A 10,949-nucleotide genomic window follows, 5' to 3' on the forward strand; every position below is an offset into this window, starting at 1 on the left:
ATCTGACCCACGGCCCGCGGAAGTTTGTTGAAGGCATGCCAGGGAGGGAAGATCACCTGCCACAGAAACGTCGCAGTGTGCATGAAACCGCTTAACTTGTTAGCCCACCGTTGAAAGATGGTGGAATTTCCACACAACCACACAGGCACATGCACACACACCAGCGCGAGCGGGATTACCCGCACGCTTCAGTGGGTTGTTAATTAATTTGCGCCGCTGTTTGGCGGCAGCCCAGAATAATTCTAACCGGTTTGTTGTTGTTGTTACAAATCATAGCGACAACAGACACCGACGGTGGCCATTATGTAAATCGAGTTGCAGTTTGCCTTTATTTTTGTATTATAAAATACATTACACAATGCGTGTGTTATGCTTAGTGATGTTGCCCACGATCGTTACGATTCGGCTTCCGTCGTATTGATCTCCTTCCGCTCCGTGGTCGAGACGAAAATGTGCCAATCTTTGATCTTCGTTTCGTCGTGATAGCGCGATAGGAAGCGGGTCAGCGGGAACGGTTCCCCGCAGGCCCCCCTATAGTCGTCCAGATCGAGCGAGAACGCGTACAGCCCGCCCAGCCGCTTCTGCTTCACGTAGTTGATCTTTTCCTGCAGCGACCGCTCGTTCTCGTACCCGATCCAGGTCGTCTCGGTGTACGCGTACGGGCACAGGCCCACATCGTCCCACTTCTTCGTCCACTCGTCGCTGGTCAGATTGTGGCAGAACTCGCAGTAGCCGAGATAGCCCGGCTCGTTGCTGTACGGGCCCGGATCGCCGGCCCCGATCGTCACCGCACCGATCGTGTTGTCGAGCGGATCGTCCAGCAGGTAGGTGCGGCCGAACAGGGCCACCCCGAGCGTCACCTTTTCGGGCGGGCAGCCCTTCTCGAGCCAGTCCTGCACGCCGTCCCCCACGTTCACGTGCTCGAAGCTGTCCATCACGAGATCGTTCGGGCGGGGCGCCAGCGGGCTGTGCACGTCGGCAAAGTTGTTCCACCAGCCGCGCAGATCGTACCCGACCATGTGCACGAAGTCGGCCGCCGCGCACAGCTCCTCCTGGTGGTACCCGACCGCCATGCGCGAGATGTCGACCGGCACCTGTATCACCACCTCGTACGGTTTCTTCTCGTCCCGCACCACCTTGGCCAGCTCGGACACGAGATAGAGGAAGGTGTCCTTGTCCTCCACAGCGCCGCCCCGATCGAAGTTGCCCGGATAGAGCCACACCAGCTCGATGCCGTCGAGCCGGTACTGGTGCAGGAACTTGATCACGCTGCCGATGAACTGATTGCGCCGGGTGCGAAACTTGGCCATCTCGCTGAAGCGCGCACCACCGTGCGCCCAGCCACCGACCGCGATCAGCAGCTTCAGGTGGGGGAACTGATCTTTCAGCGCGGCGAACCGTTCGATCGCCCGCTCGCCGAGGTCATAGTCGGGCTGCAGCAGCTCCAGCTGGTAGGAGGTTTCGTTCACGCCGAGGAAGTTGTAGACGACGTGCGAGCAAAGGTTGCCCGGGATGTCGTTGATCTGGAAGGAACCTTCGTCCGGCCGGTCGCGGGACCAGGTCGTATAGTGGCAGACGAAACGGGTTTCAGCAGCTGCAGTGCCCCACCGAAAGGAATGCGCAAAAGAGAAGGAGTCATGATATTGTGAAGGGCAATGTGCAAAAGAGGAAATGGAAATAACCTTCTTACCCAGCGCAAGGCTGCTCATGAGCAGAACACAGACAACGAACTTCATTACGATGGGATGTTCTATTTGCTTAGCACCTTTTCTCTATGTTTCAAACCACAACTAAGCAGCGAACATGATTTTCACTTAGCAAAAGCTTCAATTCCAGCACAGAAACAAGGTTGCTACCACCGACAACCAGTGTTCCGAGATGCGTGTTGTCGCGCTCGCGTCTTAATACAGAATGCAGCGCGCGCATCGCACAACAACTCACTTACCCCTCGCACGAATGTCCGGGTGTGTAGAAAAAAAACCTGTTCGTTTGGTAAACAGCAGGGGAAATTCTGGGCAATAAAACCCACAGACCCGATTGTGGCAGTGGGGGAGCGTTGGGAACGGAAGCACAACCAACACAAACAACAACAGAAAGATGATAGTAACGATCGTTCGTATCTTGCTGTATGGCTGGTGGAATTCATTAAAAGTGCTAAAGGTAATTCACAGGACGTTAGGTCAGTAACAGTTTACTGATGGATTTCGATCGTACATATACTGAGATATAACGTACCTCTAGTACCTATGAAGACGCTAGACATCAAAGCATATACTGATAGCAAAAGAAGGTAACACTGTTACGGGTTTATTTTTTTGCATATGTGGTTGTGCTCCTAATGCAATAACTAATCGCTGTTCAAATCTAATCTTCTTATTATTCACTATTCTGATTTGATGAACAATCAGTGATGTCAAACATCATAATATTCTCCTCGGTTAAAGTCACTCGTCATGCAAGAATAGTGGAAAGTACTTTTACACTTAAGTGCTTGTCACTAGATGCTTTGTGATCAGCTTTTAGCTTATTTACAATTACTGAAACTTGGACGGATTGAACATCCAAAGCCGACCAGCGCTAACAATAGGTGTAGGTTTCTGATCTTGGTCATAGCTTACTTCCGGCTCTGTTTTCTTGAACTACGTTTAGAGATGTTGCAAACTACAGCTAAGTTCCATTAAAATTAATTTCGTTTTCATACTATTTGCGTGATATTATCGTAATATATAGCTGTGAAAAGCATTTCCAAACGTTTAATATGATTGTTAGTTATCGTTATCGTTTGGGAAAGTCAATTAATAGTTATATTTTAATGTACATCCTTTTACTGACTGTTTGACTGATGATGACTGTTTCTGAAGTTTTTGAATGTGTCCAACCATTATTGGAAAATGTCTTAACATTCTTGGAGCAATGGTTCTTGGAACAAAATGGAAAACAGTAGAAAAATTGTGTGAAAAATTCAAGAATATTTCGGTAACTTCCAGTAATTCGAAGAACAAGGCATTAGAAAATAATCCCATGTCAAAATTCCACCAGAATCCTTTAAATTAACAAACCACAAACACTGCAATTCCACATTAACATTTCCTATATTTGCACCTTTTATCGCTTTGATTAGCACGTTTGACATCACTGAATAAGCCACTCACTCATACCATTTGGGAACTTTAAAATAACGCACGAAATGTCAATTTAACTGTAACATTGTTTCGGATAAATAGATTTAAAATTGATAAAGGCATGTTGTGTGGTTTTGTAACAAACTTTGCTGGCAATGTTAGAGCACTTTACTGAGCACCAAGGATGAATATCACTCACGGTTCAAATTCCAGACACACGGCCTCTATTTTATGCACTTCAAACCTGTCTCACTTTCACCGATTTGATCGCCGAACTCCAAAGCACACTGTTGCGAGTGGTACAGTTTCATCCCATGCTCCCAAACTATCACTGTCCCACACTAAACAAGATCACAGGGTTCACGGAAGGCCGCAAAATCGTCACCCGTCCCGCATAGCATCTTCGGTTTGTAGGCATTGCGCAGCGCCGTTAGCAGCGGATACCGTTTGCCACACTTGCCCCGGTAGTCGTCCAGATCGAGCGAAAAGGCGTATACGCCCGCCAGTCCCTGATATTTGGCGTAGTTGGCCTTCTCCACGATCGAGATCGTATTCTCGAACCCGATCCACTGATCGCCCCGGTAAGCGTACGGGCATTGGCCCCGCACGTCCCAATCGATCTCCCAGCCGGACTGCTGCATTTCGGTGCAAATTTCAAAGTACCCGCGGTAGCCGGCATCCTTCGTTTGTGGTCCCGGCAGCCCTGGTCCGGTGGTTGGTGCCGCCAGTCCATGCTCCTCGCTGTTTGCTAGTGTGTACGTGCGCCCGAACAGTGGCACACCGAGGACGATTTTGCGCGCCGGACAGCCACCTTTGATCCAGTGCTGCACGCCACCCTTGACGTTCAAATCTCTCTGCGCGCCCGTATCGAATGGGCGATTGTTCATGGGGCTGTGCACGTCGGTGTACCCGTTCCACGAGCCGCGAAGATCGTATCCGGTTACGTACACATAGTCCGCCACTCTGTGAAGAAACCGAAGAAGAGGCAGCGTTTTGGCTTCGGGTTTTTTGAAGGTCGCACCCCACTCGGAGTCACACACGCTTACCTGCACAGCTGACTTTGGTGGTAGCCCTGCTCAATCCGGTACCGCTCGAGTGGCACCTGCACCACCACTTCCCAACCATCCTGTCCGGCCTCCCGGAACGCGCTCTTCAGCTCCGCTATCAGCAGATAGAAGTTGTCCTTATCACTCGGCTGGCCGCCCCGGTCCGAACTGCCCGGCCAAAGCCACACAATTTCGATCCCATCAAAGTTGTACCGGTGGAGGAACTCAATCACACTGTTGATAAACACCTCCCGCCCGTTTAGTGTGGCCGCCATCTTCTGGAACGGTTCGGCCCCATGCGCCCAACCCCCCACGGCCAGCGAAAGCTTCAGCTCGGGGTTTGTCTTCTTGAGGTTGGCGAACTTCTCGTAGCCCTGCTGCAGTATGTCGAACTTCCCGTCGGTCGGCCGCAGCTCGAACGTGTCCTCGTCCACCCCGGCAAAGGTGTAGGTGAGGTGGGTGCACAGCTCGACCGGTATGTCGTTGACATTGAACGCGTACTCGCCGGCCCGGTCCGGCGACCAGTTGGTAAAGTAGCAAACCAGCCGACTTTCTTCGCCGGCGCAAAGGGCCGTGAGCAGCAGGAGCAGATGCACCAGGCCCACCATCTCCACCGAGAGTGGTCTCGTATCTGTGAAAGTCACGTTTAGTAGAAAAGAAAGAAGAAGCAGCAGCAACCGGAACGAGGAATTAAAAAAACAACAAGAGTGCGATCCAAAAACCCGAACCAAACAGGTTTCGCTTCCTTCCCGTTTGGTGCTGGGGGAGATACTTACATTTTTTTAGCGCCTTCGCCATCGTCCAAGCGGAAAGAACCGAAGAAATCGTTCTTGGCGACGGCCAAAGTCACATTTACACCCGCAGACGTTCCGAGCGATACTGGGCGCTTAATAGTTAGTTTGAAATGGTGATGGTTGCGTTGTTAGATGCTGGATGGAGTCTCCCTACGGCCCCCCCCCCCCCCCGCGGGACGGCGGATGACGTGCGGAGATATGTCGCGGAGAAGCGCCGCGAAGTGTATTCATAACGGAACAACAACCTCTGATACCAGTTTGGAAGAACGACGAGATGTGTTTTTGTTCTGTGTGTTGGTACGAAACTGAAAATCATTCCAAAAGGTTATCAACGTGCATGAGTGAGGAGGTCTTTTTTTTTTGGTTGCTCAGGGAGAAACATTGGGAATTTCAAAAAAAAAAAGGAAAAAAAACTCTGGGGAGTTTTAATTTGGATGCCTCCAGACAGGTTCGTTTTTTTTCGGTTGGTCTGTACTTGTTTATAACAGTTGTGTTTCGTGCTATTTGAATTTATTGCCAAATATTGCTAGAATATTGCATCCTATCTACTCATCAATCGACAACAGTCAACAGACAACGACATTTTCAAGCAACTAGACAACTCCTCCTTCTCGGAATATAGCGAAATCTACTTCAACGTCACTACCATTTCGCAATTCCCGATGCAAACTACGCAGCAGACCATGCGTGTCGCCACAGTGCCCCCGGTAGTCGTCCAAATCCAGCGTGTATGCGTATATGCCACCCAATCCCTTCCCAACGACCCACTGTGCTTTCGCTGTCAGAGATTCCGCACTCTCGTAGCCAATCCACTGGTTGGCGCGATACGCGTACGGTGCCTGTGCCGCCTCATCCCATCCATGCGTCCAGTTGCGATCCTTCAGCATTTCACACAGCTCAAAGTAACCCAACAGTCCCGGATCGTTCGTGATCGGTCCTTGCTCACCGGGTCCGATCGCCGGCGCTCCCGGGCCCGTGGCGAGGGTTGCATTCTTCAGCACATAGCTGCGGCCGTACAATGGAAGACCGAGTACGAGCTGATCCGCTCTACAGCCCTTACCCAGCCAGGAGGTGATGCCATCCTCTATGTTGAAGGTGGCAAAGTAGTGCACGTCGTGCGATCTTCGTCGCAGTACGCTATGAACATCGGCATATCCCGTCCAGGGACCACGCAAATCATACCCGGCAAGGTGTATGTAGTCAGCAGCTCTGCAAAAAACAATGAAAATGAACTTAAAACAACGGTTGGACTGTTAAGACATCACCCCGGTACTTACTGACAGAGCCACTCTTGCTGATAGCCAACGGCAATGCGGGCCCTATCAACCGGTACCTGCACGGACACCTCCCAACCCTTACCAGCCCGCCGGAAGGCGTCCCGCAAGTCACCCACGAGGTAGTAAAAGTTATCCTTATCCTCCCGCTTGCCATCACGCTCGGGCGCTCCCGGCCATAGCCAAACAATTTCCAGCCCATCGAGCCGGTACCGGTCCAGGAAGGTGACCGCACTGGTTACAAACTCCAACCGGGCAGCACGTGATGAGGCCATCCTGCTAAACGCACTGCCACCGTGTGTCCAGCCGCCCACGGAAACGATCAGCCGAAGATGCGGAAACCGTTCCTTCAGGTCACGAAACCGCTCGAACCCGTTCTGCCCGGCGTCCTCATCGTACTCGGGCTTGAGGGAGCTGATGCGTGAGGTAGCTTCGTCGACGCCAACGAACGCGTACGCCACGTGAGTGCAGAGGTCGCCCGGAATGTCCTCTAGCTCGTACCGGTGCTCGTTCGGCCGGGCATGGGACCAGTTCGTGTAGTAGCAGATCAGTCGTTGGGGCTTGGCGTGGCATTCGTAGCTAGCAGCCAGCAGGAGAGCCGTCATAAGGGCAATTTCTGTGGAAATTTAGAACAATAAAAGTGTTAGGTAAACAATCAAATTATGTGGAAAATGTAAAACACTTTACTTTGTACCATCATCTTTGTTGAAATTAGGTGTAAACAAACAGAACTAACGGAGTAGCGATCTGAACGATCGACAGAGACTGACGATGATTGAACGGTTTCTGATCCGATCCGTGTCGTACAATCAACAATTCCAAATGCGTTTGATCGCGCTCAAAGCAAAAGGGAAACAACCAATACTATTAGGAGTACCAATAAGTTCGAAGCGTTTGGAGCGTTTGATGTTGCCAGCTTGCAGTTGAAATATGTTGAAGCGTTATCTTTAGTGCTTTGTTGTTCTATTATTAGTCGCTTCGTTACAGTGAATGCGGCAGTGTTTGTATATGCTGTCCAAAAACTGCCAAGTTTTGGAAAAAAAAGTTTTTGCTGTGAATTCTATTTGATTATAGACAGTATGGAGCACATGTGTATCGCTATTCATCCTATTTTAGTAGAAGTATATGATAGCTGTGCTTTAGCTTAAGTAGTTTGTTGGAGGTGGTTTGACTGGCTCAACAGTGGTTTAGTGGTTTAATCTAGATACGTAGATGCAGGGCGCTACCAAAAATTTGAGAACGAACAACTACAGGCGATTCCTGCACAAACACTTCCAGAAGACACTGGATTCAATAGATTACAGCGATTGATACTGTTTTGTAGAACAATTTTAATGAAATAGAAAAAGTGTGAAATTTTCTGACGGAAACTAATCTTTATTCGCAAATTCAAAAAATATACTACAATATATACAGGGTTTCCCACAATGTATTAGTCGGTTCCCATAATTTCTAGGTTGCTTCCCATATTTTGTTGGTGTATTCTCACGAATTATTGGTCGGTTCCCAGATTTTTTTTGTTCAATTGTATTGATATCCAATCGGACGATACCAATAAATTAAAGGGAACGAACCAAAAATTTATGGGATACGACAAATAAATCGTGAGACGAGCCCAAACATTTATGGGAACCGACCAATAAATCGTGGGAAACCCTGTTAGTGAAATGGGATAGCAATAGATTTTTTTTATTTATTTCCCACCATTAAAATTATAATAACAATAAAAAAAACTATTTGTTATGAGCTATTACTTATCTTTCTGAATTATTATTATTCATATTAATAGAATCATATTAAATATTATTCATATAAGTGAACTTTTATCACCTAAAAAATAAATCAAACCACTATAACTAAGTACAGTTTTTCCCCGAGTTACGCGAATAATGCGTCCCGGAGACATTCGCGTAACTCGGCTTTTTGCCTAAGTCGAATATCACGTTTTACAACCAAAATATACTTGATTAATAATGATTTTTGATTAAATTTAGTTCATTTATGTAATTTATTACCTATTTGATGCAATTGGTGTAGAAAAATCGGACGTTTCTGTTATTTTAATGATTTAAAACTTAAAAAAACTGCAATTTATTTTTCATTTGACAATTGATAGACAAAATTGTACTAATTTGTCATCTAAACTGCTTTAAATATAAATTAAATATAAATTCGCATAACTCGAATTTGCGTAACTCGAATTCACGTAACTCGAGTGTCGCGTAACTCGTGGAAAGACTGTAAGTCATTTCCCATCCATCAAAAGCCATGGGATTTATCCGAATGGTGCGAAATTGGGCGCGGAAAAAAAAACTACGAACTTATTGGCACTCCTAATGTTACAAGAAAATTCTTGCAAATCGCCATCACTGTATTTAATTATGCATCTCACATCACCGGCGGCACCATCGCGTGTGTTTGTGTTTGCTTTGTTTGTATTCGTTGGCGCACAACCGTGGTTTTATGATCGCGGGCACAGGTTCGTGTGTTTCCCGCGTTCCTTCACACCGAAACGCGATGATGCATACAGACGACTAAAGGGAACGAAACCCTAAGCGACAGACGGGAATCCCCACGCCACGACGCTGGTGAATGTTATTGTTTTGGAGTTTGTTTGGCTGTAACCGGTAGTGCACTAGGAACGATGCCACTAACACACTGCTGGCCCCGATGCCTTTATCAACACGATGTTTGATGTGAAAAACCCCTCGTTGTTTGAATCATGCACCTTAGCAATCTTTAAAATCTAAAAACTTCTTTACTCTATCTATAAACAAAGTGATAACACACTGGAATGAGATGGAGGAAGACAGCTTAAAAGAGATAAATAAGCATTTATTTAAATACCGTGCAGCTGTTAGGAACACCTACTTGTTGCTTTTCGTTAACGTTACTAACTTAAATGTAATCTTTCGCTCTCTCTCTCCCGCTTCACTTATCATCACCCCGCTCGAACGCGAACCCGATTACGCTTTGGTGCTCTTTCTTCAGCAAACCCGCCAGCGTCCGCATAAGCGGGTACGGTTCGCCACCGCACTTGCCCCGATAGTCGTCCAGATCGAGCGAGAACGCATAGACGCCGGCCAGCTCTTTGCTCTTCACCAACTCGACCTTCTCCTTCAGCGACTCCTCGTTCTCGTACCCGATCCACTGGTTGCCCCGGTACGCGTACGGACACTGCCCGATCGCGTCCCAAACCATGCGCCAGTTACGTTCAGCCTTCAGCTTCTGGCAGATCTCGAAGTACCCCAGATAGCCCGCACTATACGTATGCTGACCCTTCGGACCAGGGCCGGTCGTCACCGCACCGAGACCGTTCTGCTGACTGTTGCGCAGCGTGTACGTACGCCCGAGGAACGGTACACCCAGCACGACCCGTTCCGGGGCACATCCGCTCGCGAGCCACGACTCAACGCCCGCCCGCACGTTCAGCCCCTTGTAGATGCCCTGATCGTGCGGCCGATCCGTCATCGGGCTGTGCACATCGGCAAAGCCGGTCCACGAGCCGCGCAGATCGTACCCGGCAATGTGCACAAAGTCAGCACTCCTGGGTTGGAAGAGAAGAAAGCAAACATTAGCACACGCCAAACGGGAAAGGGCACTCCTCATACGGGCGACTCACTCGCACAGCAAACTCTGATCGTAGCCCACTTCAAACCGGGTATGGTCGGCCGGCACCTGGATCGCCACCTCCCACGGCTGTCGCGCCCTCAGAAACGCCGTCTTCAGCTCCTCCACCAGATAGACAAAGTTGTCCTTATCGTTGTTGGTGCCGCCCCGCTCCACACTGCCCGGGTACAGCCACACCAGCTCGATGCCATCAAACTCATACCGCCCCATAAACTTGACCACACTTTCGATGAACTTCTTGCGCCGATTGCGAAACGCCGCCATCCGGCTGAACGGTGCCCCGCCATGATCCCAGCCCCCGACCGCCACGTACATCTTCAGGTCGGGGAAGCGCTGCTTCAGATCGATGAACCGCCCGAACCCATTCTGCACGATATCGATCTCGCGCTGCAGCATCGCCAGCTCGTACTCCTCGCTGTCCACACCGACAAAGTTGTACACCACGTGCGTGCACAGATCGCCCGGGACGTCCTCGATCCGGTACGAGTACGGGTTGGCCCGGCCCTGCGACCAGGTCGTGTAGTGGCAGATCAGCCGGCTGTGGCACTGCCGCTGGAGCAGCAGCAAACCGACGGTGATCGTCCAAAGGACGCTTCTTTCTGGAGCGAGAAAACGGAGCCAAACAAATGCACGATACGCACCGCACACACTAACGTGGGTTAGTAAATCTTTACAGAGAGATAACAACAAAAACAAAACAAAAAAACTGGTTCTGCTCCTTCCCTATGTTACGCACCTCGGCCAGCTGCCATTGTGTGTGAGAGAGCGAGTGTGTGATCACCTGAAGCACTGCGCGACGACTGAATCACGCCCGGTGCTAGTGAAGGTGTCGTACCGTGTCCGCGGGGCAACTAGACTAATAACAGTGACGTTTTAACTATACCGGCCGAGGGCAGTGGGATTGTCGCGCATCGACACACACACACACCTCACCCGCACTGCCCCGTCCGGAGTGCATACACTGGAAAGAAACTGGTTTCCGGAAAAAACCGTACACTCTCCATCGTACCGGCCAGCGAGAGCGTCACACGACATTCTGCATGCTGGCAGTGTCTGAGTGTGTGAGTTCAAGAAATACAAGGA

At 49.4% G+C, this 10,949-nt stretch overlaps 4 protein-coding genes across 7 annotated transcripts; all 4 read right to left on the reverse strand.

The window, feature by feature from the left end:
• Window positions 1-297: 297 nt before the first annotated feature.
• Window positions 298-2,379, reverse strand: LOC11175545 (endochitinase). Of its 3 annotated transcripts, XM_061641735.1 has the most exons (3): window positions 2,236-2,271; window positions 1,691-2,154; window positions 298-1,594 (listed from the first exon to the last, which is right to left on the reverse strand). In XM_061641735.1, the coding sequence occupies exons 2-3, from the start codon at window positions 1,734-1,736 to the stop codon at window positions 396-398; spliced, it is 1,245 nt and encodes a 414-aa protein (XP_061497719.1). In that variant the 5' UTR covers window positions 1,737-2,154; window positions 2,236-2,271; the 3' UTR covers window positions 298-395. The 3 variants fall into 3 exon arrangements, with proteins under 3 accessions (XP_061497719.1, XP_003436131.2, XP_061497718.1); XM_003436083.2 differs by having other exon boundaries at window positions 1,691-2,379; XM_061641734.1 differs by having other exon boundaries at window positions 298-2,251.
• An 867-nt stretch (window positions 2,380-3,246) lies between these two features.
• LOC11175811 (endochitinase) lies at window positions 3,247-5,328 on the reverse strand. The gene is made up of 3 exons (XM_003436084.2): window positions 4,945-5,328; window positions 4,169-4,799; window positions 3,247-4,085 (listed from the first exon to the last, which is right to left on the reverse strand). Exons 1-3 carry the CDS (start codon window positions 4,964-4,966, stop codon window positions 3,464-3,466), a joined length of 1,275 nt encoding a protein of 424 aa, XP_003436132.1. The 5' UTR covers window positions 4,967-5,328; the 3' UTR covers window positions 3,247-3,463.
• Window positions 5,329-5,455: 127 nt separating this feature from the next.
• On the reverse strand, window positions 5,456-7,373 carry LOC11175960 (endochitinase). Of its 2 annotated transcripts, none has more exons than XM_003436085.2 (3): window positions 6,924-7,373; window positions 6,240-6,852; window positions 5,456-6,171 (listed from the first exon to the last, which is right to left on the reverse strand). In XM_003436085.2, exons 1-3 carry the CDS (start codon window positions 6,934-6,936, stop codon window positions 5,556-5,558), a joined length of 1,242 nt encoding a protein of 413 aa, XP_003436133.2. In that variant the 5' UTR covers window positions 6,937-7,373; the 3' UTR covers window positions 5,456-5,555. The 2 variants fall into 2 exon arrangements, with proteins under 2 accessions (XP_003436133.2, XP_061497722.1); XM_061641738.1 differs by having other exon boundaries at window positions 6,931-7,130.
• A 1,677-nt stretch (window positions 7,374-9,050) lies between these two features.
• On the reverse strand, window positions 9,051-10,924 carry LOC11175507 (endochitinase). The gene is made up of 3 exons (XM_003436086.2): window positions 10,603-10,924; window positions 9,859-10,465; window positions 9,051-9,783 (listed from the first exon to the last, which is right to left on the reverse strand). Exons 1-3 carry the CDS (start codon window positions 10,616-10,618, stop codon window positions 9,168-9,170), a joined length of 1,239 nt encoding a protein of 412 aa, XP_003436134.2. The 5' UTR covers window positions 10,619-10,924; the 3' UTR covers window positions 9,051-9,167.
• Between the last annotated feature and the right edge of the window lie 25 nt (window positions 10,925-10,949).

The sequence above is a fragment of the Anopheles gambiae genome, chromosome 2 (genome assembly GCF_943734735.2).
Source record: "Anopheles gambiae chromosome 2, idAnoGambNW_F1_1, whole genome shotgun sequence".
Lineage (NCBI taxonomy): Eukaryota > Metazoa > Arthropoda > Insecta > Diptera > Culicidae > Anopheles > Anopheles gambiae.

Coding starts and splice junctions, on each gene's coding strand:
- LOC11175811 (XM_003436084.2), bottom strand. CDS start 4,966: ATGGCGAAGGCGCTAAAAAAAT. Junction 4,800..4,944: donor GGCGAAGGCGCTAAAAAAAT/GTAAGTATCTCC, acceptor TGACTTTCACAG/ATACGAGACCACTCTCGGTG. Junction 4,086..4,168: donor CACCAAAGTCAGCTGTGCAG/GTAAGCGTGTGT, acceptor GTTTCTTCACAG/AGTGGCGGACTATGTGTACG.
- LOC11175545 (XM_061641734.1), bottom strand. CDS start 1,736: ATGAAGTTCGTTGTCTGTGTTCTGCTCATGAGCAGCCTTGCGCTGGGT.
- LOC11175960 (XM_003436085.2), bottom strand. Junction 6,172..6,239: donor CAGCAAGAGTGGCTCTGTCA/GTAAGTACCGGG, acceptor TGTTTTTTGCAG/AGCTGCTGACTACATACACC.
- LOC11175507 (XM_003436086.2), bottom strand. Junction 9,784..9,858: donor GATCAGAGTTTGCTGTGCGA/GTGAGTCGCCCG, acceptor CTTCCAACCCAG/GAGTGCTGACTTTGTGCACA.